Here is a 25,352-nt window from a genome sequence, read left to right as displayed (position 1 = left end):
GGCATATATAAAAACAGGAGGCAGGCTGGATATGTTCTGTGAGTCATAGTTTGCTAACCCCTGTCCTAGGCACTTGGGATATATTAATCAACAAAATGGACGCAAAATTTTGTCCTCATTCTAGTGGAAAGAATCTCATTGATCATTCTCCCTCTGCTTGGAAAGAATACAAGTCTCAATAATTCTACTGATGCCAAATTAGAATTTCAACTTTCCATAATAAGGCTTAAGAATTTAAGTAGCAATCTCGGAAAGTAAAGACTAATTAATTTAAAAAATGAATGAGTTGCTCAATTTTTTCAAGCATACTATATAGAGAACCAGCTAACAGAAATTGGTCATTATTCAGAAGAGGTTTAAATATCATTTATATGATATTTTAATGATTTCCAGCAGGACATTAGTCAGGTACATTTAACACATTGCTAAGATTGACATGCAATATCCAGCAGACTAATCAAAACACATAAGTGAACATATGAACAATTATTTTTCTAAATACCATTCTATAACTCCAGCTGCTTTGATCAAAGGGTATGTGTTGTCAGGACTCCTGACTTCCAAGGGAATTAGCTAGATTGAGTACATCTATAATTTCCCCCTGCCTTCTCCAAAATGAGTAACCCCTGGAGGACACTCCTACTGTTGTAGGCTTGGTTTATGTGTCTATCTCCCTCAGTAGATCAAGTGCCTGACCTTGATCTACAAATGTGAGTTCAATTTGAATTGATATTGGTCTTAAGTATAATTGAGGTGGACACTTAGGTTAGTCAGTTAAGTGCGAATTGACAAAGCCAATGTTGAAATAAAAATGGAGGTTATTTGAAAGATGATCAACACACACACAATTTTGTCTACCAGGTGCAATAGTAACTATCACTGTTGAGTACCTACCATGAGTTTGCCATATTATTTGCTTACATTTTCTACTCCTTGTAACATTCTTCTCATCTTTTTAAATATTAGAAAATTGAGACTCAGAGAAGATGAATAATTTGTCTAATTATCTGTATACGATTGAATTGGGAGTCAGTCATCATCATCTGAAGAATACTCCCTTGTTGTGAGTGTATGTTATATATATATATATATATATATATATATATATATATATATATATGGCTTATACAGAAAACGAACTCTAATATACCTTCCATATCTTTGTTTTACTACATCACTGAAGAGATTAAAAGTTACAACTTCTCATGCTTCTTCAAATGACCCAAACAATGAAAAGGAGTGAGATAAATACTTTGGAAAACCAAAATTCTTTTCCATTGGTCTACCATATTTAATTATTAGTTCTGAGATTAAGGGGCCATGTAATAGGGTTGCTAAGATTTTTCACTCAGAAATTAACTTACTAAAAATACAATGAGCCAATATATTTTAAATAAATCAATAAAAATGAGAACATTCAATTTAACTATGAAAAATAATTGTGAAAATAAAACAAAACACAAAACAAAGCCTAGGAGCTTGAATTGAACCAAGAGGTTTTTCCCTAGATTTCTGTGCACTAGAGTATTAGAGGGGTATCAGCTTTGTTTCCGTGAGGACAATAGAAAGTTATTCATGTTGGTGATACTTACAGGTGATAAATACAACAGGTAGAAGCCAGAATTATAAAAATGTCTGTATACTCTAATAACACAAAATAAGATTACTCTAATTGGAAATTTATTGGGTTTATATCTTGTTTCAAGAAAATCATTTTAACAATTTTTATACCATAAATGTTTATACCTTCTGTCATTCACTTAGAAAATATATTCATTGTTATGTCCTTTCCATTAACTTCCAAGATAATTCATGATGCATGATGATTTCTTTAAAAACAACAACAACACAACACTATTATTATATTGGCAGGAGAATGAGTTAACCAGAGGAAGGACTCTCAGTTATAACATAGATGAAACAGTGAATATGTCTATTTCACTGTGAATATTAAAACGAGGCCTATCTAGCCACAAATAATATTAATGAAAATAGGGTTAGAACTGTTTGCAGCATTAGAATTAAAGCAGAAAGGCCTGGGCCCCGCGGGCCAGGCAGCTCCAGGCCTTGGCGGGGGGTGGGGGAGGGAAGAGGGAGAATAAAAAAAAAAAAGAATTAAAGCAGAAAGGTACTAGAGAAAGCCTACAATCCTGGGGAAATGAAAATAATTAATGTTTATGATGCAAAGAGAGAAAATAAATGATAAGGAAGTAAAAAAAAGAAGAAAAAGAAGCAGTAAGGGAAATACAAGGAAATATGGGAAATCGAAGAAATTATTAAAAGATAAACCATCTGAAAAAGAAAGAAAAAGAGGACTTAGTAGTACAAGAATATGGGCAAGGAAATTCTAGAGCCTGGAGAATAGTTGTTAAATATTTGTTGGACAAAGAAGTACAAATTTAGGAGCATTTAAGTCACTACATACCCAACTAATATAGTTTACAAGATCATTAATGGTCTTCCATTGAAAAGAGAAAAGTCAGTTCTTAAAGACACACACACAAAAAAATGTTTCCCCAAGGAACAGAGAAAGGTCAATCATGGTTATCTTCACTCCCATAATTCAATTCAGTTCAGTAATTATATATTTGCAATCTGAGTTAATCAAGATGTTTCACTAAAAACTGTTTCCTTCTTTTAGATAATGTGGTAATTTCAGAAGTGTCAGAGTTCAAAGGGGACAGTCTGTTATTCCAATAGGAGGATATGAAACTATAGGAGCATTCCTTGCAAAATCATCTTAATTTTCAGTGTAATTGGGACTGGCAGCAGACCTGAGATACAGGGGGACCTTCACAGCCCTGGATAGTTTTTCTAAACCCATGCCTATGACCATACCACCCCCACAGTGGGAACTTGGGATGATGTGTTGCAATTTACCACTAACAAGAAGTTCTGCTGTGAAAACTAGCCCCCAAGTTTGCATTGAATGTAAACACATCATGCACCAAGCTCTGAGCTAGATTCTGAGATTCAGAGTTAAACAAGACAGACTTTGTGCAGTTAACAGTGCTGACTTTGTGCAGTTACCAGTGTAAGGGGAAAAAAAAGAATTACCCAAATTAATCAGACCGGTAATACGTGCTGTAGATTAGGGATAACATATATATTATAGGATAGGGATAGATATATGTAGGGATAACATATCTACATATGTAGAGGTAACATATCTACATATGTAGACATGGGATAACATATAACAGAGTCCCACAACCTCACTGGAGAGACCAGGAGATTTAAGATGAGCCTTAAAAGATGAGATATCCAGAGTAATGGGTCTGGAGGAGGGCAAGGTGTGCACCCAGGGAAAACACAAGCTGGGAGAAGAGAATGCACATAAGCACCAGGCAGAGAAAAGTTTGGTACCTTCCAGGAACTGACAGAAAGTGTGTGTGGCTAGGCGCTTATGCAAGAAGGGTTGTCCAAATCATACAGGAAGTTGTAGGCTCTGCTAAGAACTATCCACTACTTGGCTGAATTCCATGGTGGAAAAATCGGCATTTAAAAAAAAATTTGAACTGATAAAATCAGCAATAATATGGTGGAAACACTGCCTTTGAAATCATCAATCTAAATAGATGTCCTAGCTGCACTTTAGCTGAGCCCCACGTCGGTAAAATGGGTTAGTAATTATAGTTCTACTTGCCAGGATTTTGGTAATGATATGCTGAAACCATGAAAAAAACATGTAAACAGAAAATGCTCTTTAAAATCAACTTATTAATTTTAAAAGATACAATAGACAAAATTTAACTGAATACATTTTTGCCCGTCAAGAAACGTCAGTGATTTCACTAGAGCCCCTCTGAATTAGTCAGAGACTTTTAAGACCAGAGTAATGAAGTTGAAGGAACCCAAAAGTGAACACAAGGGCATCAGAAGGAAGTGGGAAAATTAGACTTTCTGAGTGTTCACAGTAATTTATATATAATTCTTCAAAGGGAAAACGATGGCCTTTTTAGATGTAAAAGCCTTCCATTTCTTCCATTGATAGAGGAGCATTCCCTCTTCTTATTAATCTCCTAAACTCAAGCTTTGAGGCTTCGTTTTCTGCCATCCCCGAGCCCCTCACATGCATATGTCAGGTCCTGGGCTCCCGGTGCGCCTGTGAGCGGGTGGGTAAATTGCACCTGCACAGGGACCCTGAACTTCCTCAGAGCTCAGCTGGGCCACCGTATGGAGACTGGCTCACTGGAGGCTGCAGAGAAGTGAACTGAAGAATTACAGTCGGTTTCACTTCCCTGCCTTATGTGCCTTCAGGTGCCTCTGAAGACAGGCGAGGCCAGTGAAATGGAGAGGAGGAGGAAGAGAGACAGCACCAATGTTAGAGAAGAGACAGTTTTTGCAAATGGAGAGGCATTGTAGAAAATTGTGGATCGAAAGAAAAGAAAGAAGAAAGAAAGAAAGAAAGAAAGAAAGAAAGAAAGAAAGAAAGAAAGAAAGAAAGAAAATTGTGGATCGATGGATGTGTGTAGTGTCTGTGTGTGTATCCACTGACAAAATGCATATAGCTCGGTGCCAGCTTGAAGTTTTCTGTGCAATGATTTCTGACGTGTGTTTTTAGCACCTGCAGGTCTATCTTGTATGTGGGAATGGGAGCGGGACAGTCAACAAATCACAGTCTGGCACTGAGTGAGGAATTATTGGGTTGGGAGGGTCAATTTTTCCCCCAAAAGAAAATAATGACATTTGTAAATCCCACTTACAACAGAGCAGCAGACCACTGCCTGGCTCTGATTTTTAGCCCCCCTTAAAACCAATCACACCAGAACATCCTGGGCAAATGGAAAAGATTAGAGGAGAGAATGAAAATCTGTGAGGCAGAGAGGGAAACTTTGAAGGAAAAACTTTAATGCTTTAATATGCACACTAGGATCTAGAACCTCATATGCATTAAACTGGGGTTCACTGATAACTCTGAAGGATCCCAGACAATATTGGTGTATTATATAGAGGCTGGAGCATGTGCCTTATAGCAAAGACCAATTGGGTGGATTGGTTACTATGACAACTGTACCTCTACTGTCAGTGGCAATCCCTGTAATCTCCCTGTTTTAAGGTTTTCACAAGTGTTCACTCCAAAATGACATTTGTAGGTAGGAAACAGTAAAGCTTGGAAACCTACATATATGGATAAGAGAAAGAATATGGCATAAGAGGATGTACAAATAAAATGGCCGTGTTACAATGCAAATATCTAAATAGTTCTATAGTGTAGTAATTAAGACCCAAAAGTCACACAGAGGTGGGTCAAATCCCACCTCGATGATTTACAAGCAGACTTTCTTTGAGTGACTTACTTAACTTCTTTTCAGCCTGCTTATCAATAAGGTGTACATAGTAATTAATACCCACTTCATTTGGGCAGTTCTGAATGTTGGAAGAATGTATATACAACACTTAATGTGGTGCCTGGCTATGAATACTTTATAATGGACAGCTTTTATTTTTATAAGAATACTTCTATTTATATCTAATTTGCTTTTCTGTTCATTTATTAGGATCCTTGATTCCATACAAGATGTTCTTTCTAGAGCTGGATTAACATAGCATAAATCTCAAGTGCTGCTCTGCTAGTGATAATATTTCTGCTGAAAGTGTCTATTTTTTACACCTTTGAATGAACAACAGAGCTTAGGCCAGCCTTGGAGTCTGTTCCATCCTCTTGATCTATCTATGTCAGCAATTGGAAAAATTAGAAAAATCATGGTGGATTCACATTAAATGGCTTTATTGGCATATAGTTTACATAGTATACAATTCCTTTTAAAGTGTAAAATCCAGTAACTTTAGTATATTCAGAGTTGTGCAGCCATCAGCACAATTAATTTTAGAATAATTTTATTAACCCCCCCCAAAGACCCTGTAATCTGGTAGCAATCAGCTCCTATTTTCCTCCATCATCCCCTCAGTCCCACTGAGGGCTGTCTCCAGAGACTCATAGTATTATTGTTCTGGACACTTCAGATAAAAGGAATCACATAATGTGTGGTGTTTTTTCTGACTCCTTTCATGTAGCATGATGTTTTCAAAGTTCATCTATGTTGAAGCATGTAATAGTACTTTATTCCTTTTCATGGCCAAAGAGTTTTCCATTGTATAGATATGCTGCATTTTCTTTATCCATCGAGTGATGGACATTTGAGTTATTTCCACTTTTTGCTATTATGGATAATGCTGCTATAAGCAATTTATATATAGGTTTGTGTTGGACTTGTGTTTATATTTCTTTGGGGGATATACCTGGGAGTGGAATTGCTGGGTCATATGATATTCAGTGAACAATGAACAAATGTTTCACTTTTTTGAGGAACTGTCAGATTGTTTTCCAAAGCAGCTGCACCACTTTGCATTCTCACCAGCAGTGTATGAAGGTTTCACTTTCTCCACATCCTCATCAACTCTCACTGTCCATCTTTCTGACCACAGTCATCATTATGGCTGTGAAGTGCTAGCTCATTGTGGTTTGATTTCCCTAATGGTTAACAACATTGAGCATCTTTTCACGTGCTTATTGGTTATTTGTTTTGTTTTGAAAAATATCGATTCAGATCCTTTGGCCATTTCTTAGTTGGGCTATTTGTCTTTTTCTTATTGAGTTATGAGTCTTTAAAGGATTTTTAGTAGTGTTTCCTGTGACTCCTAGAGCACAGCCAGGGCCCATCTTCTGCAGGAATTGGTTGCTGTAGCTGACAAAGATGAAAAGAAAATGCATGCAGATATACAGTGGAGAACTCTCAAGATACTTTTGTATGACACATTATGTCTATTACTAAAAATACCAGTGCTGGGTGTGACAGAAGAAAATATCTGTGATCAATTTTGTTGTTTATCTTCTTCTCCATGTGATTATTCTGGCTTTACGTTGACTTAGGCATTATATTTCTCAACTAATAGTTTGGACTCACTTTAGCAAAACTTTTAATAAAAAAAAATCCATTACTTAATTTATTTAAATTTTCTTAGAGCTACATAGGAAATTTTAATTCAAAATATGTTTATACAATAATTATTTTAGGGAAATGAGGTGAAATTCTTTGGTTGCCAAGACAATAGAATGAGGTGAATTTTTTTGGTTGCCAAGACAATGATAACCCATAAGAGCCACTGCAGAAGAAATATGTAAAAAGAAAACAAACTGCAAAACAGATGCTCTCAATTGGAAAGGGATGCAAAAGTGTTCCTTATGGGGATCAGCAAGAAACAATACAGGCCAGGATTTTCGGTCGTGGCTATTTATGCTTCTGGATGGACAATTTGTATTTTGATTATGAATCTCTTTGAACAACCAAATAAGTTTTTGCTTTCCGTTAAGGTTTACATCTCTATTATATCACAAAGAAGGCTCCAGGCCACCATCAGAGTGCAAAGTGGTAGAATTTTAATGTGGATTTCTTTATCTAGATACTCAAGGAGACAAAGTATTATCAAAAGTATATGATAACTTTATAATTTCTAGTATGCACCACCAACAGATCCCAAAAAGCAGGTAACCTCTCTAAATTAGTCATTTGCGTAGTTTAAAAGGCAGGCATCTTCTTCCCTATGTGGAAGTCTTACATAAAGAAGGTACTACACAAAAAAAAAAAAAAAAAAAAAGAAAGTACTAATTCTAGGCAGTCACTTCAGTATCCCTAGAAGCTAACAAACTTCAGCTATCACTCAGACATTCTTATATTCAAAGTTCGGAAAGAGGGCAGCCCAGGTGGCTCAGCGGTTTAGTGCCACCTTCAGCTCCGGGCGTGATCCTGGAGACCCGGGATAGAGTCCCATGTCAGGCTCCCTGCATGGAGCCTGCGTCTCCCTCTGCCTGTGTCTCTGCCTCTCTCTCTCTGTGTGTGTGTGTCTCTCATGAATAAATAAATAAAATCTTAAAAAAAAAAAAACACAAAATTTGGAAAGAGAGAAAGCAGGCAAAGCTAAACTGAAATATGTAAACATCACTCTAATTCACTCAAAGAAATTCAAGGTTTGTGATTTCTCCAGACTTAGAAAGCAGCACACTAAACCAGCAGCAAGTAGTTTAAGTAAAACTGTCTTCCAAGGAAGGGGCACCCCCTGTACAGAAAGGAGCCCCTCCAGCCTTCCATCAGCCGAGTCAAACTGAGAGCCCAAGTTCCAGAAAACAACGGTCTCTCTGACCTAGAAAGAATAATTCTCAACTCAGAAAGATGTGTCTGGAAAATGCTTCACATTTTTTATGGCAAGGAAACTATAGAGTCTCAGAGCATAAAAAACATTTAAAATTTGTGAAAGCACAAAGAAATTCATGTCTATGGCTTTATAGACACTAATTAGTCTGCCACCAAAGCTGATGCGAATCACTTCTCTCCATTAGCTATATCTGTTATTATTCCTCCTAGTTGCCCTTCCTCCACTGGAACATTGTTATCCATTAACATTTACTACATATGTACAGCCCTTGAGCACAAGAGGAGTAGATAAGGAGCCTACCTCTCCGTATCCCAAATTCTCCATACAGAATGTAGATGGCAGGCTGTAACGAGGTATAGCTTTTGTGCGGTAAAATTAGGAAAACCCTTTCCCAAGGTATTTATGCAAGTTTGACTATAGAAAGTTCCTTCTTGAGCATCAGTTCCCAAAAGTGAGTGTGAGATTCATTGGTCTCTTTCTGCCCTGTGTTCCTGTTGGCTGGACAGTTAAAGGAAAGCTGTGTTAGTCTGCTTGAGCTGCCATAAGTAGAATAACACAGCCTGGATGGCTTAAATAACGGGAATTTGTTTCCTCACAGTTCTGCGAGGCTGGAAGTCCAAGGTCAAGTTGCCAGCAGGGTTGGTTTCTGTTGATGCCTCTTCCTGGCTTATAGAGAGCAGCCTTCTCTGTGTCCTCACATGGCCCTTCCTCTGTGTGCAGAGAGACAGAGATTTCTGGTGTCTCTTTCTCTTCTTATAAGGACACTGGTCCTATCAGATTACTGCCCCACCTGATGACCTCATTTAACCTTAATTACCTCCTAAAGGTAATCTTCAAGTACAGTCACACTGGATGTTAAGGCTTCAACATATGAATTTCGGGAAACATGATTCAGTTTACACCAAGAGCCAATAATAGGATACAGGAGTTAGAAAACAGGTTAGGGAAGCTAACTGAATTATTATTTTTCAACTAGGTCTATAGGGCAAAGTTATATAGGCAATTAAGCAATGATCCAAGTCAGCAATATATGAATAGCTTTTCCAGTAATACAAAGCTGGAAGAGAAAAATATCCTCTTTCCTCGGCCTCATAAAGTCTTGCCTAAATCAGTAGATCTCTTAAGAATCAACAATAGAGATTTTTTTTAATAAAATATGTCTTCCCTAGCCCTACCTCAGAGATTCTAAATAAATCTGGAATGTGGACCTAAGAACCTGCATATTTAGCAACATCCCAAGTGGTTTTGCTACTGGTGGTTTTTGGACCACGCTTTGAAAATCATTAAGACTAAAACAAAAAATTGCTTCTGCTTTCCAATTCACTTCAGATCTGCAGAAGATGGGAGAAAATGCTAAGAGTGATTTACTGAAAGATAAGGTTGAGGGGAAGGTGTTGCAGAATTAAAGGAAATCTGATAAACTGACATATGAAAGGGGGAAGTGAATCACAGAGTAAGTTATTGGAATTACCAGACTCCGAGGGATTTATTTCCTGATGGTGGAATTGAGGTACTTACTACACTCAAGTATTTTCAGAATAATGCAAGCCACATGTCAGAGTGTCCACAATTCAGCTTCAGAGAATGTGGTCAGCTTCCCCAGGATAATTTGCTTCCGCCTGGCAAAGAACTGATGATTGAAAAGGATACTGTTGTGGATTGGTTGTTTGGGAGGGTCTGGGACGCTTCCACACAGATGTCCTTTTCAGGGAGAATATCGGGAAGTCTCTTAGCCTCCCAAAGCCCTGGAGCTAGGGTTTACTTCAGCATTCGCCCCTCCAGGGTTGGTGAAGCAGCAAAGAACAGAAAGAACTGGCTCCCCACAGGGAGGGAGAGGAAAAGAGGAGAATAAGAGATTCCTATTTCACCCACAGCAGCAGGGTGTCCCTAAGCTGGATCCCACAAGCCACACCTCATTGTCTCCACAGCACACACACCCGGGGCCTGTCTCAGTCCCTTGCTGCTTATCTACCCAAAAGTAAGGGTAACCTTCTTCATTTATCTTAATCCCAGGATGATTTCACGGAATTATTCTGCCCCTAAAATCACATTCTGGGCCCATTTAGAAGGTATCAGCTGAAACTCTCTTTTCTTAAATTGAAGATGGACACATATTTATTGCCATGAATATTCCAAGAGAAGCCTGGAGTAATATATTCAGTTACTAACTAACTTTTCTCACTGTCTTCCTGCATGGCCACTCCTGCAGTGACTCTCCAACTGGAAACAGCCTGCTTGGTAGGAGGCTGGCTCCAGTTCCTCAGAACAAGCTTCCTAGCTTCCCCCACGAGAAATCTCTCCCTGGAGTTAGAGTAATGGATAAAATCAGGCTCTAGATCATGAGGTAGGATCTGGCCATGGTCTCCCTCAGCATCATCTGGAATGGCTGGACTTCCTTGTGAATGCTGATGTTGTTGATATACTCATTTTGACTGCTACATCCTAGATTCTCGGGGACAAGTAATTTTAGCCAGGTATATGATATCCTGAACTTGTGTTTTCAACATCATTCTGTGATCTTATGTCTTTCTGCACTTTTTCTTGTGCAGCAGATACCAGTTTCCTCAGGTCAGGAAGTCACTCTTATGTCTTCAAAAAGCCGGCCAGATGGGTGGGAGAGAGAAAGAGAGAGAGAGAAGTCTCAATAATGAGATTGTTCTCAGGGGGCAGCACAGTCTAATAATTGAGCTTTATTAGGAGTTTAAATGCAGGCATTACTTATGAGTCCATCACTAGCGTGAGAGTGATGCTTTATCTCCTTTTGTCACCAAGCTACACAGAGCTTGAATGGCTCCTTTGTGACAGGCTGCATGGAACCACTTCTCTCTTGAACGAGGAGGAGAGCTTTCTCCTATCACACAAACATTGGTTGTCCCTGCCAGCTCATTCGGCAGCAGGCATCTGTGCTAGTGAGCAGTGAGATCCCATGTCCCACTTGCAGGCATGGGGATTAGTCTAGGAGGTAATACTTGCCACTCAACTTCCTCACAGGGATGCGGGGAGGATTAATGAGATGCTATTTCCATTGCAATTTATGCTCTTCAGAAGAAAGGCACTAAGTACTAGGTATTAGAATTAGGGATTATATAGGTAATCAAGCAAAGAAGATATTCAACTGCTTCTAGTTACTAAAGGAAGCTTTAATCTGGGAGGTGTGGGAAGGAGGGGGGAAATACAGGAGTAAAAACTTGGCTGGAAGCCATGGTCCCTCATGAAGCAAAGGACCAAGGATGAAGTGTGAAGTGCTATGTACAATATAAACACGCACCTGTTCTGGCCCTTAAGGCTTATGATCTCAGGGAGGAGGCCTGCATTTCATGGAAGGCTTTTTTGTCACATCTACCTCTACCATCATTAGCCAGTCTACCAGTTTGGTCCCAGAAGAGAGTGGCAAAAGCATAAGCCAACTACCTCATCCATATACAGGAAGAATGGTCACATTCCTAATCCACCTGGAATTTATATGTGCCAGGGAGGAATTGTGGACAATGCCAGCATGCTACAGGGGCTCAGGCAAGGAATTGGGGGGTGGGGGTGGGAGTGGGGGGCAGGAAGACGGTTACTTACAATTGCAATGTGCAAAGCTAAAGTCCGTAAAGAGGTTGATCTTTTCACAGCCAAGTATATAAGCAGTGGCAGAGTTGGAATGTAACATGGTTTTCAGAGGTCCAGGCCTTAATGTCTTGGCTTCTTCCATTTATTATAGTGTACCCTCAACTATGTTTGCCTACGATCTGGTAGGATGCGAGATAACTTCAGATGGTACATGAAAAACCACTTTTAAATTTATTGTAATAATTAGGTTAGGTGTTACTACATTTGAGCATGTATAGAAATAAAGAACAATTAATCCATGAAGTCCATAATTCATAAATATGATTGCTTAGAGCCATAATTCTCAATATTGACTACACATTAGAATCACACAAAGAAAGCTTAAAACAAAACAGACAAAACAAAAACAAAAAAACAATGCTGAGTCCCACCCTCAGTCATTAAACCAGACTCTCTGAGAGCTTGCCCCCATCCTAGATACTTTGAGAAAGCTTTCCCCAGTGATTATCTAAAGAGTCACCAGCATTGGGAGCCACTAAATTAGAGTAGGATTAAATATTTTTTAAGTGAGCAGTTTTAAGTAAAATATTAAATAACATCATAGTGTGTGGATGTGGCAAATATCATGAAGTTTCTATATTGTGCTAATAACTGAAATGTGGTAAACTTTCTGTATCATGGGCAGCTCTCATTCTGTGAGACAATAATAATCCTAAAGAACAAAAAGAAAGACAGAGATAACCAAGAAAAACCATGAATGTGGTGGTGTGACAACAGCAAGACTGATTATTTAGACATGCTCAGGTAGGGATAAAAGACAAAGGGGTTTCAGGCAGTGCAGAGTAAAGGTGGCAAGTTAAATGTGGGTGTTTGTCAGTAAGACTGTTACCCAAAGTCTAACTCTTCCACCTTAGAGTTCAGAAATATGACTTTTCCTTTTCCCCTTTTGCCTTCTGACATCTTCACTATCACATTCCTGGACTGGACATTAAAAACAGATGAGAGGGAAGAAAAAGGATGAGATGATAATCAGTAATGATGTGTTTCTTGAAGGTGAGATTACCAGTGACTCTTTTCATCCATTCATTCTTTTATCATTTCTTCATTCATACAAGAAGCGTTTATTGACCACCTACTATACTGTAAGTCCTTTTTGCTTGTAAGTATGGTCAGAATTTTTCTCAGCGAGCATGAATTGTCTTTATGATATAATCAAACAAATTTTAAAGTTACTTCCATCTTAGAAAAAGTGAGTAATGTGTATGACTGACCATTCTCCAGTTACTACGCAGCCAGACTCGTGTGGTAGGAAGAAGGCAGCTCCAGGGTCAGAAGATGGGAAGCTAAAGCATTTTCAGTTATACCTGACCCTGAGAATCACAGAAGGGTGGTGTGAGAAAACGCTAGAGACATTTCCTCTGTGAGATAGAGGAAATAAAACCCATCCTGAGGCACTGGAAAAGATGCCCAAGCCCTTTTTCCTCTATTCTTTCATCTGTTAAATGGGGATAATGATACTTTGTGTTTACCTACCTCAGAGAGGCATTATCAGGTCTATTTAAAGGCTCTTCCGATGAAAGCTGCTGTGTAATTACCAAGAACAGCTATGATAAAGAAACCTAAATACAACAGCAAATCAGCTGGAACAAATTCTCAAGGGAGTTTACTTCTCTGGAAAAATTTAAGAAAAGGGTAGCAGCTCTCCTCTGGGGACTTTTGGGTACCATTCTAGATGGAAGTTTCGGGAAGTCTAGCTGATTTTCAAAGTCTCCTCCTGGCCAATCGCTCAGGATCTTCTTCGGCTTACTTTTCCCCATGGTCTAAGCAGTTTCCAACTGATATTCCTCTTTCAAGTTTTTTCAGACCTTAACTCAGAAACTCTTTTATCCCTAAAGAGAATCATAAACAAGGCATTCACCTGTGAGAGAGAAAGAGAGAGAGAAAGGGAAGTTATGATGTGGGGAAAATGCGCACCTTATAGATGATAGGTAATGGGGAATTCCTCAATAGTTTTTTTTTTTTTTTTTTAAAGGACTGAAGTCGTTGATGATCAACATCAGGCTTTGTTGAAATTCATTTGACAAAGTTATGACAGGTCAATTCAATGGGAGCAGGGACACCACTGCTCCATTGGCTCAGGAGAGAGCCAAACCCGGTTGATTCAGGCTAACTGCAGTTTGACTGGAATATGGAGATAGGCTGAAGAAACATCATGGCTCTAGAATCTCAGGACTTGGAAAATATAGAAAATAGCAAGAACATAGCAGAATAATCAAGACTATCAGAAAACTTGGTGACGTGGATATGGTTTGGTGAGATCGGTGACAGAGAGCAAGCTAGCAGACCAGAGAGTGAGCAAGTTGAATTTATTAGAGATCTGGGTCCACACCATTGTAGGAAACCCAATGGTTTTATATTTTTGTGAAACTCACTTATGCAGTAAAGATGCAGGCTATTTATAAATAGCGCAACCCATGATTTCTGAAAGGCTTCTAAGCAATATAAGAAAAAGCCAAATTCCAATGATTGATTTTTGCACGAGTGATTTATAAGGTTAATAATTATGCATCATAATAATAGTTATCATTTATCGATTGATTACTGTGAGAGCTACATATTTTCCATATGCAATCCAAATGTCAGTGGGTGGCTTCCCAGATCTGGTGAAACTGTTACAAACCCCACATATCTCATGGCCTATGGTAATCCCACACCCATCCTCACGTCTGTAAATCCCTGGGGGCTTGCATCTCCCTGCTTTTCCTGCCTCCCAGACCACCACTAGACATCCCCGCCAGACCACCAGATGTGAAATTGCCCATTCACTCACTGCGTGTTTGAAATACCAAGCCATCATAGGGTTAGTGAAGTCCATTAAAATTGCAAAGTAATGGGAATGAGTCATAACTTCCTCCAATCTTCTCCAGCCTCTCCCTACTGGATTGTGTCGGAGATAACAGTTTTTCTTTCCTTTCACGAGACAGAGACATTCATTTTCCAAGGCATCAGCAGCACAAAGTACTTCTCATTTGTTAAAGGGACTGGCTCTGAAAGGTGGTTTTATTCGCAAGTAGCAACCATTTATTTTCTCATTACCCTTAACCCTCGTGACAGTCCCACTTTACAGATGAAGCAACTAAGGCTCAGAGAGGTAGCATACCAGCCCAAGGATATAAATCTATGAAGTGGCAGAAAGAGAATTTAAATCCAGGTCTGGTTGACTCTGACATTAAAATTAACTTGGCCTTTAGAGGATGGGAAAATGATTACCTACTCCAGTTTACCATTTCAAAACTGCTTAGTTTTTCCATCAAATCACTATGTTTGAAAACAAAAAACAAAACAAAACCAAAACAAAAAAACAGCTACATACTCCTAAAAGACCGTAGATGAGAAAGTCTAGAGTAAAACCCCCAATGAGTTAGTATTGTTTCAAAGAGAACAGGTTAGGATAATTAAAATATCTAAACAATGGAAATACAGCACCACTATTTTTAAGTTCTAATACTAGGATGTAGGCCACTAGCTTGTCAAGCCTGCAAATTACAACAAAGAAATAGCTAACACTGATGATGGCAATGAGGAGGAGGAGGAACATGGTAATGATAGCATTTATCCAGTGCTATTATAAATGCTTTGCATGTATTATTTAATTTAATAAAAAAAACCCTATTCCTTAAGTCTGTTGTTATCCCTATTTCATAAATAAGGTTAAAAAGTGAGAAGAGTTTAGCCCAAGGTCATTCATCTCAAAAGAGCTAAAGCTGGGTGGCACCTGGGTGGCTCAGTCCGTTGAGTATTTGACTCTTGGTTTCAGCTCAGGTTGTGATCTCAGGGTCATGGGATTGAGCCCCACGTCAGACTCGACATTGAACGTGGAGCTTGCTTGGGATTCTCTCTCCCTCTCCCACTACCCCCTTTTACCCCCACTTACTCTTTCTTTCTCTAAAAAAATAATACAAATAAAAAAAGAACTAAAGCCAAGGATCTCACCCAAGTTGTAGGACTTATACCCCTTAACAACTTAACAAGCAGGATCCTTGCTTTGAGAATGTTTTCAATAGATGTCCGCACTAGGATGGAACTAAGTGCCATGAGAGAATTTAAAGAATTTATACCTCTTGTTCCCACCATTAGCTCTAGTGTTTAGAACAGTACCTGGAATATAGTAGGAACTCAATTAATAACTGCTAAATAATAAGTGAATTGAAACAAAACATCTAAATCAGTAGAGATTAAATAACATTTTAAAAATAGTCACACATTGATGTTTAAAATATTACCCAGAAGAAATATAGGACAGGAAAAACCTGGCTTGGAAACACTTGTTTTAAAAAAAAAAAAAATCTGTATTTGTAGTCCTCTGGAAGCTGAACAGGAACCCAACACAGCACTGGGACCTCTAAAAGACTACTGTAATTTTAGAAAGCCTTAAAATATAATATATAAAATATATTATAAAACTATAAAACACATCATGTCACATATCATATTGTTATATTGTATACAATTCTGACCACATCTTTAAAAAGGTACAGCAATAGTCTGGAGATACTCAAAAGAGGTGAATATGATGGGAGGAAACTTTCTCAGAAAGAATTGAGGATTTTCCACACAGAGAAGAGAAGACATATGGCAACTGTCTTGCAATATTTAAAGTGCTGCCATGACACAGGCACTTGCTCTTTTCCTTGTAGAAAACTTAGATTTTCAGATCAGAATAAGGAGAAAAAACATATTTAACAAAACTGTCCAACATCTTTCAACAATAAAGTGGATTTGAAAAACTAAGGTCCATTTTGTTATAAATTGCCAAATTGATAAGAATAATTACCTATGGAAAAAAACGATTAAAAAAGATTTCTATGTTATGGAGAGAAGGGGACAAGTCAGTGATCTCAAACCTGGCTGTATGTTAGTTGAAATCTACTGGAAGGCTGTGAAATATTATTGATTGCTAAGGCATCACCCCAATTGAATCATAATCTCTGGGAGTGAGGACCCGAGGATCAATATCAAGAATGTAAATTTTGTAACCCCTCAGATGAACCTGGTGCCTCCCAGGCTTGGGGATCACCAAACTAGATTACTTCAAAGTTCTCTTCTAACTCTTTGATGTAATGATTCTTAGAAGACTGCAGAATGTTTTCTTTAATAAATAAATGAGAAAGATTTGTAATCTGTAAAAGGAATTTAGTCTAAATGTACATAGGTAGCTCTAAAGTACCAGCAGACCACCTGATTTCTTCAACAGGTTAAAACTCTCCTTGCAATATAGTTAATGAAAACTTTTTCCATGTATCATGGAAAGGTAAACTTTATCTGGCCTGTTTCCCAATTATTTAAGTTCCAAATCACTGAAATATAAATAAATGAGACTTTACCGTACTTAGAACACCAGTATGATGAAAAATTTGTTTACACAAGGAGGTTTTAGGTCATCCTTCAATCATTCATCCCCAGAACCAGAATATGTGAGCGCGCAAGCACTCACGCATATGCACACACGCGCAAACACACACACACACACACACACACACACAAATATGACACATGGTAAATGTTGGGCAATTACTGAGATGGAACAAAGGAGACCTTCAAATTCCATCGCCTTTTTAACCTTATCTTTTTCTATGCAAGAATCTAGGAAGCCAAATCAAAGGCATCCAAATAATGTTATTAATCATGACATACTAAGCCCTTTATCTCTAATTCCTTGTCTTTTAAACACATTACTTTGGTCTAGGTGGTGCTAAGTCGAAGACTAAAAAGGGGTATTTTTAAAATATTAACAAATTTGAAGAGAAAATATTCATTTTGGCTAAATCGGTTCCCTATGTAAAGAGTTTCTAAAAAAGTGTACCAGGTGGCCATGTGAAGGAACTTTAATTATTGCAAAAGGCTACACCTGTAGATTTTTCCTAATCTAAAATTAAACCTGTAAGGCTCTGCTGGAATTATTTAGAAAAGAATAATTGAAACCCCCTTCAGCAAGTTAATTCAGGTTCTCCTAATTTTACTTTTCTGGTTCACAAGGTATCTTTTTTATCGTGGTGTTTTCAAATTGAAGTTCACACACATCAAATAAATAGCATGATAATCAGAGGTTTCAATATCCAATACACATTCATTATTATCTGTCATTATTGTCAGTGTCACTATTATAATTGCACACTGTAAAAAGAATGGAAGCTTTTCCACAGGAATTATTCACATGTATTACTTTCTAGGAGTAATTGAATAGTTGACATTGCATTTATATCAAAGTAAAATATGTGATGGTTTTTCTCATTTGTTTTATTCTTAAGAAACAAAAAAATGTAGAGTGATCTCTATTAGACCCCTTTATTTGGATCCAGAAAGATTCAGTTTCATGTAATGTTTAAATGTGTATTTTCTCATAATAAGGCTCAAAAGATATTCAATATGGTTAAAGTAATAATTTTCTAAGAACATATAACAACTAGGTAGTGAAGTCCTTTTAATTAGCTTGTATTTATATACATGAACTCAACAAGAAACTCAGTGACAAATGTTACTTTTCTTTTTTTAACTAATCAGGTTTGCTATGTTGAAATGAAGCCCACATTGTATTGCCGATATTTACAGATTAATAGTTTACCTTAGAGTTTACATAGAACTTTCACTTTATCATATTATATAATCCTCATGACAATCCCTGGAAGAGGTAAGTCAGATACTATTAATCTATTTAAAGATGAGAAAACAGAGACTCCAAAAAGCCAAGTAATTTACACAAAATTACTCTGTGGAATAGAAAATTTAGCCCTAAAGCATCTCCTGGGTGGCTCAGTCAGCTGAGCATCTGCCTTTGGCTCAGGTCGTGATCCTGGGTCCTGGGATTGAGCCCCACAGCAGGCTCTAATCAGTGGGGAGTTTCCTTCTCTTTCTGCCTCTGCTCCTCCTCCTGAGGGTATGCTCTCTCTCTTCCTCTCTCTCTCTCAAATAAATGAAATAATGAATGAATGAATGAATGAATGAATGAATGAATGAATAAATAAATAAATAAATAAATAAAATCTTTTTTAAAAAAGGGAAAGAAAGAAAAGAAAATTAGCCCTAGAATCCTGGTCATCTGGGTCTTAATCAGAAGTTATGATAAGACAAAAATTTTAAAAATAAATTTGAAGTTTTCAAAGATCATAGGCCTGGGAACATTAGGAGGCCTGTGTTTAAACACTCTCCATGCCATTTAGTTTGACTATGAGAACTTTCTAACATCCCTGTAAATGGAGTTATTTCTGTAACATGAGGCTATTTCCATAGTCAATGGAGAAAATAGGTAGGAAACCATTCACATGAGTTCTGTGAGTCTCTGCATTTTTTCTTCTGCCTTCTGCTACTTCTCACATGCTTTTTCCTATTTTTGGCTTCTATTTAATTCACCTTCGCAAGGTAGAGCTTTAAACTTTATTTAGACTTAAATAATATTGATAGTGGGTTAGAAAATCAAGTGACACAAGCTTTAGAAACAAAATCATCTAAGTGAGATGCCGCAATAAGTCAAATGAATATATGAATATAGTAGTGCAAGTTTAAAATATGTCGTCACTCACTAAAAGGCCATACACAATGAACTTAAAACACTGGTCCTTCACAGGAAATGCACAACCAATGAGGGTCAGGTGGAATTGCCTTTCCTTCCATATAATCCTTCATCACATTCCATGAGAAGGCTGTATGGTTCTGAGACTTAGTTTATGTGGAAGTTTTCATTACTGCTATACTAGGTAGCCCTTTGAATCATGTCATTGTTGGCAGGGGTGAGGGTGGTTACCATTTTCCAATTGTTCAGTGGCTTAGGTATTGGTAATCTCAGGCCATTTCTTAGAGCACAGATGGCAGTGAGTGGCTCTTCGGGCAGAGAGAACAGAGACCCTAGATCCTCTCCTCACCTCCAGAGATGGTCCATCTAAATTGCTGTTGAAATCACTAATATGGATTTGCCCAGGGAAGCTGGCCTTACCAATCAATGAAACAACCCTGCAAACATAGTTAAGTCATTCATTTCTCACCATTTGTCATTCATGAAACACAAAGAAGTACCTTTATTTAAACATTAAAATAGAGATTTAGTTATATTGCTTTGGTCACACTACCACTTCACTGAGTCTTTCCTCTTCTGTCTGACCATAGATACTGGTCCTCCTGCCATCAGCCGTAGTCTGGCAGCAGGTAGATATATCATGTCATGACAGCCACAGAATGGTGCCTGCCAGTCGAACAGGAAATGTCTACACATAGTAACAGATGGCAGCAACCTAAAAAAGAGTATTTGCTCTCATCTTAACTTGTCTTACACTCACAGAGTGGTTGATTCTTTGGACTATAATGACAATAATCAAATAGTCTTATCTTAGTTCTATTAGCCATGCATTTAGGAGATTACATAGCACATCAGTTACACAGGTTCTCATTTCAGAATAAAAGAAAGCTACTTCCTTCACTGAGTTTTCCATCGCCCTCCCCTCCCACCCTAATCACTGAAATCCTCAAAGTTTGGAGCTCTCTGCTATGATATTCTGGTCTAACAGGCATATATGAGTACAGTCCCAAAGTACTGTAGAATTCAAAGAAGTGAGGGGACGTTTGGTTTGTGACAAAATTGATATTGCAAGCTGACATCACATTGGACATTCTTCTGCAAGTACGGCTCCCCCTATCCATGATTCCCTGATAGGAGTTTCTCCAGAAGGTATTATTCCTACCGAGGCATGTACAGCGCATTCAATGGCACCAGAGTTTCATTAAAGGAATTCTCCTGTTCCCTTCCTTCACATGGAAATGTCATTAACTGTATTAAGTTAACTCTCCGAATGTTAGGTTCTTAACCAACAAACAGTGCTTCTCCACAAGGGCATACTTTGCCAAGCGTCCTTGAATCAGAACGACAGGCTGAATATGTAATAACCGATTCAGAGCCACCACCGCGGGTTGTGATCATAGTTAAGAGGAACCCTTTTGTATTTATTGACTTTTTCCTTCAGTCATGGCTGTTCCGTTTCTTCCACCACCACCTTCAGCCTCTCAGGTAAATGAAAAGTTCAATTATATGTAAAGCGACCGTTAAATCAGCAGGCCCCTCGTGGGGGTCTGGGCCTCCCCTCCCTGCTCCAATCGCAAGTGTGCTCAATCCATTAGCCTTCCCAAGGATCGCACATCCATCAGGTCATGTGTGCTGGCCAGGATGCATCTTACAGCTTTTACTGCATATGAGACGTTGCAGGCCTGTTCTCAGGAACTGCCAGGCAGACTGGGAATCACAGTCACGGTTAATAGCAGCGAATTGCCAGCTCTTGATGGGTGGGTAGTCACTCCTTTCAGTGGTTGCCCCCTGGGGGAGAAGGTAGAAAAACAGAGGGAGGGAATTAGAGTGACTTTGCACAGTTGAGCAGGTTCATGCCGCTGGATCAGTGGCAAGCATTGGCAGGGCTCCACTCTGGGGAGGCTCAAAACAACCTCACAGTCTCATTTTTACCAATTGGTGCTGCTGTGTCGCCAGTGGTGCCCAGGGATGGGGCCCGGCGGAGGTGGGGGGGTGCATGGGAAGGGGAGGGGGAGCTGGGAAGGAGATGAAGGCAGAAGTCTCAGCTAAATTAAACAAAAAGTCTCCTTGATACTGGTTAACCTACCCCAGTTAGCCCTGTGCTACTAATTGTACCAAACTGGTACTCGAAGTTCCCTGGGTGATTAAAGAGTTGGCTCACAAACTCTCTGCATAACCTTAATTTTTTCAAGGTTCTTTGAGTGGAGAATGGCTTATAATAATGATTTTGACTAATACGATTTTTGACATGCAACTTTAATGCTTAACCTTAGTACAACTCCAGAGCATTTCATGTGTACTCAGCTGTAAAGAGTGATGATTTAAAGGGATAATATAAGAAAAAGGTCGTTCTAGAATGAACCTCTAACAAATTGCATAAAGGGAGCTTATTATTCCATGAGTATGGGGATATGCTGCTCTTCTGATCATTTTTCTGCTTGGTTCAAAAAAATTGTTGAGACATGAATGGGAGAAGAAACAGGAAAAAATGAAATAGAAATCTGCAAGCAAGGAACATTCTTTTGATGGTTATGATTTCGTCGCCACTAAAAAGGCTCTACAGTAATGTGGTTATTCATCTCCTCTTTTGTTTTGGGTGAAGAATTCGCTCTAACAAGAAAATGCTGTTATTGGTCGGAGGCTTGCCTCCTGGGCCGGACCGGCTCCCCAGCAACTTGGTTCAGTACTACGATGATGAAAAGAAGACGTGGAAAATACTCACAAGTGAGTGCCCTCCTTTATTTATTTACCCACCTATTTATTTCAGCTTAGAGCTGTCTCGATGAATTTGAAAACGTAGCTAATCAAATTAGACATTTTATTGATTTGTTAGCCTTTGGAGGTCTGTTTATGTATCACAGGGGATTTCGAGTAAAAGACTAAATTAACATTGCAGAGGTGGCCAATTTGGTAGCCGAATAGGCCTAAATTAATCTGGCCTAAAAGCACTGCATGAGTTTGTGTCTCTATGACAGAGAGAGGGTGGTCACAGAATGTCCCAAAAAAAATGCCTTGGTTCTTTTTTTTTTTTTTTTTTTGCATATCAAAAAGTAAAAGGTTGGTTAATAGACCTAGTGAATTTTCTCAAATCGTAAGGGGTGTTTGGTTCATTGTCTACACAACTAACATTCATTTTGCCTTTCAGGCATTTCTGCTCATTCACCTTTAGTCTGTGGAAGTGGGTCTTAGAGAAACATTCCCCTCTATTCTCTGCAGTCCTGATGGACAGATATCCATGGCCTATCCTGGCTGCATTAAATCGTGCTTGCAAACTTCGTCCCGAGATTCTCTTCCTCCCCTCCTTAAAGGGTGATTGTGTTTTACAGCAAACCTCTTGCCTTGGGCACTGAGATTTGGAACTTATTGTTATATCGGCTATGATTCCCAATCTGACTCAGTCATGGAATCAAAAATCATCATTTCTTGAGTGCAGCCGGCTGTGTGCCCCAGTCCCCTCGTGGGCACGGTGACTGCACTGGTCAATAAAACTAAATTTTAACTGTCAAAATTGCCCAGAGCTGTATAGATAAAATAATAAATGAGTAATTTTGATCCATAAATCAAAGCCATACATTTAAAACCGACAAAAGAGAAAGTTAGCTTTTCTTATAGCATGTGTCTTTTAAGCAGTTATGTATTTTATCGGATTTTTAAAAAATCATTTCCTTTCTTCTTACTAAGAGCCCTTTAAAATAATAGAAACGGGACAACAGTTTGCCCATAAGAGCAGAAGAGGAGCAAAGACATGTGAGGTGGTGCTTGAAATAATACATTTTGGAGCTGGCTTACCCCAGTGAAACCGCCAGTAGCATTGTCCAGGAACTGCAACGAGAAAGCTCCCTGGACACCTCTATACTACGGCTGTAGTAAAGAAGTGGGGGTGGGGGTGTCACAGCAGCAAGCCTAAGGAGAAGGAAGAAAGGAAAATATGTTAGAGACCCTTAAAGTGGTTTTCATTCTCTTTTTGACAAAAGTATTGTTAACAGTGATTTGAGCATTTAAATGAGTGATGAAGCCTAATTTTTAAAGTAACACCAAAGAATCAGTTATCTGACCCTGATCAATAGGGAATGCCTACACAGAGTAAGACACAGATACTAGGAGGAGGATAGAAGAAAAAGGAAAGACAAAGATTCTTGAAGAGAGATGACAGAGACGGAGGCCAAAGGAGTGACCCTCATTCACAAGTCCCTCTGCTTTCCCAGTTACACCAGGCAAAGTCTAATTGCTACTGGTTTAAAGTCCTTCGTTAAAGACAAAAAGATTAATTAAAGCATCATGAGTAATACCTAAGAAAAGTCTTATGTTCATTTTAAACCTTTTTTTGGAGACAGAGTGATCATCCAATTTATTCTCCAGACTGGGACACTTTCGAGCATGACATGTGGACCCATTGGTTATGCTAGGACAATAGTATAGCCTGAAACTTATGGTCAGCCTACTCCAATTTCTCACATTGCCTAATTTAACTCTTAGAAGGATGTAGTAAGAAGGCATGAATTTGAATCAGGCAGACCTGGGTTCAAATCCATGTCCATCACGTTGAGCAAGGCATATAAATGTCCCAAGTCATGGCTTCATTTTGTAAGCACCATTGGAGTATTTTTATTTTATTTATTTGTTTGAAAGAGAGAGAGAGTGAGAGAGCATAAGCAGAGGGAGTGGCAGAAGGAGAGGGAGAAGCAGGCTCGTGCTAAGCAAGGAACCTGATGTGGGGCTTGATCCCAGGACCCTGGGATCATGACCTGAGCCAAAGGCAGATGCTTATCTGACTGGGCCACCCAGGAGCCCCTGCCACTGAAATAATTTTTAAATAAAATTGTGTTTAGAAGTCATCCAGCACATAGCATGAGCTCAACAGATTGCAGGCGCTATGACCACTATTGTAACAATACTGCCAATATGAGCACAAGGACTGTGTAGACCTTTATACCTTCGAGGCATCAGTCAACTCAAGCTCTCTAGGCAGAGAGGAGACAAATTACACTGCAACAGATACAGCACTTTGACTCACTGTCCCAGAGCCAGGAACCTAATTTTCCTATGCTGGATGTGGTAATCTACAGTCTCAGAAGTAGAGATCAATTACTGTCAGTTGATTCCATTCACCAGGTTTGAAATGAAAGGAAATAAAGACATTAATGTGTAGAAAAGTTCTTATAGTGGGAGCATACTCGAAGATCTTGAACCTCTTTTCCATAGTCAGGCATGCTTAGAGCTTTGAAATAAATGTCTACTCCACTTATGCTCTTCATTTCACTGGGACTTGTACTTTAAAAAATAGAGTTTATTACCTGCTGGGCTGTGACTACATGGCCCCAAGTGAAGGCATATTTTTCAGGTTTGTTGGAGAGATATAGACAGTTTATCCGGATGATTTCTGCTGTTGGTTTGTATTTTTTAATTAAGACATCTTATTTGACTAATAAATAAGTCAGGCCACTGACAGATTTCCACACTATTTGGGCCACCAAAAGATAAAGGAAGACATGTAGATTATTCTCATTGGAATAGAAAAAAAAGTCCAAGTTCTCCCCAAATCCAACGAACCATTAGGGATTCCAGAGCTTCCCACTGCCATTCTTTTGACCCTGAAGGACTGTTGAACTTACTGGCAGAGAAATGAGGATGTGAGGATGCCAGTTAATGCTAGCAGACAGTGCCTGACTTGGGGTCTGCTGATCTATTAAACGACTGCCTCCAAACAGACTAACAAGCTAACTAGCAAAAAGCCAAAACCCGAGGTCAGCTAGGGCCTCTGAATCTTAGAATCTTTTGCCCACTTGGTTTGAGCAAACATTTCTCAGCCTGTCTCACAAACATGCTCCTTTCATTGGAGGATGCCTTCCACAGGAAGAGCACAGACACCCAGTGATGGGAGCCACATGGCTTACCCAAATCACAGACTAAAGAATAATGAAAAGAAAGACAGTCGTCACTTTCTTTAGATCTTACCTGATTAGGTTACATTTTAGAATCACAGCTGAAAGGCTGTGCAAATAATAAAGTGAAGGGAGGAGGGTGCGTAGAAGTGAGAAAGTGGATCCACATAACATAAAGAACACAAAATCCAACC

The 25,352-nt window shown here is 38.8% G+C and overlaps 1 protein-coding gene across 4 annotated transcripts in view; it reads left to right on the top strand.

The window, feature by feature from the left end:
• Positions 1 to 25,352, top strand: part of KLHL14 (kelch like family member 14) — a 116,518-nt gene that overhangs the window by 8,377 nt on the left and 82,789 nt on the right. For all 4 annotated transcript variants that reach the window (XM_072829165.1, XM_072829164.1, XM_072829162.1 and 1 more), the window contains one exon: positions 21,879 to 22,000. In XM_072829165.1, coding sequence (XP_072685266.1) covers positions 21,879 to 22,000 — 122 coding nt within the window. The remainder of the gene's footprint in view (positions 1 to 21,878; positions 22,001 to 25,352) is intronic.

Source organism: Canis lupus, chromosome 6, assembly GCF_048164855.1.
Source record: "Canis lupus baileyi chromosome 6, mCanLup2.hap1, whole genome shotgun sequence".
NCBI classification, from domain to species: Eukaryota; Metazoa; Chordata; class Mammalia; order Carnivora; family Canidae; genus Canis; species Canis lupus.
Note: the sequence above shows the minus strand (reverse complement) of the source record. Positions and strands in the feature narration are given on the sequence as shown.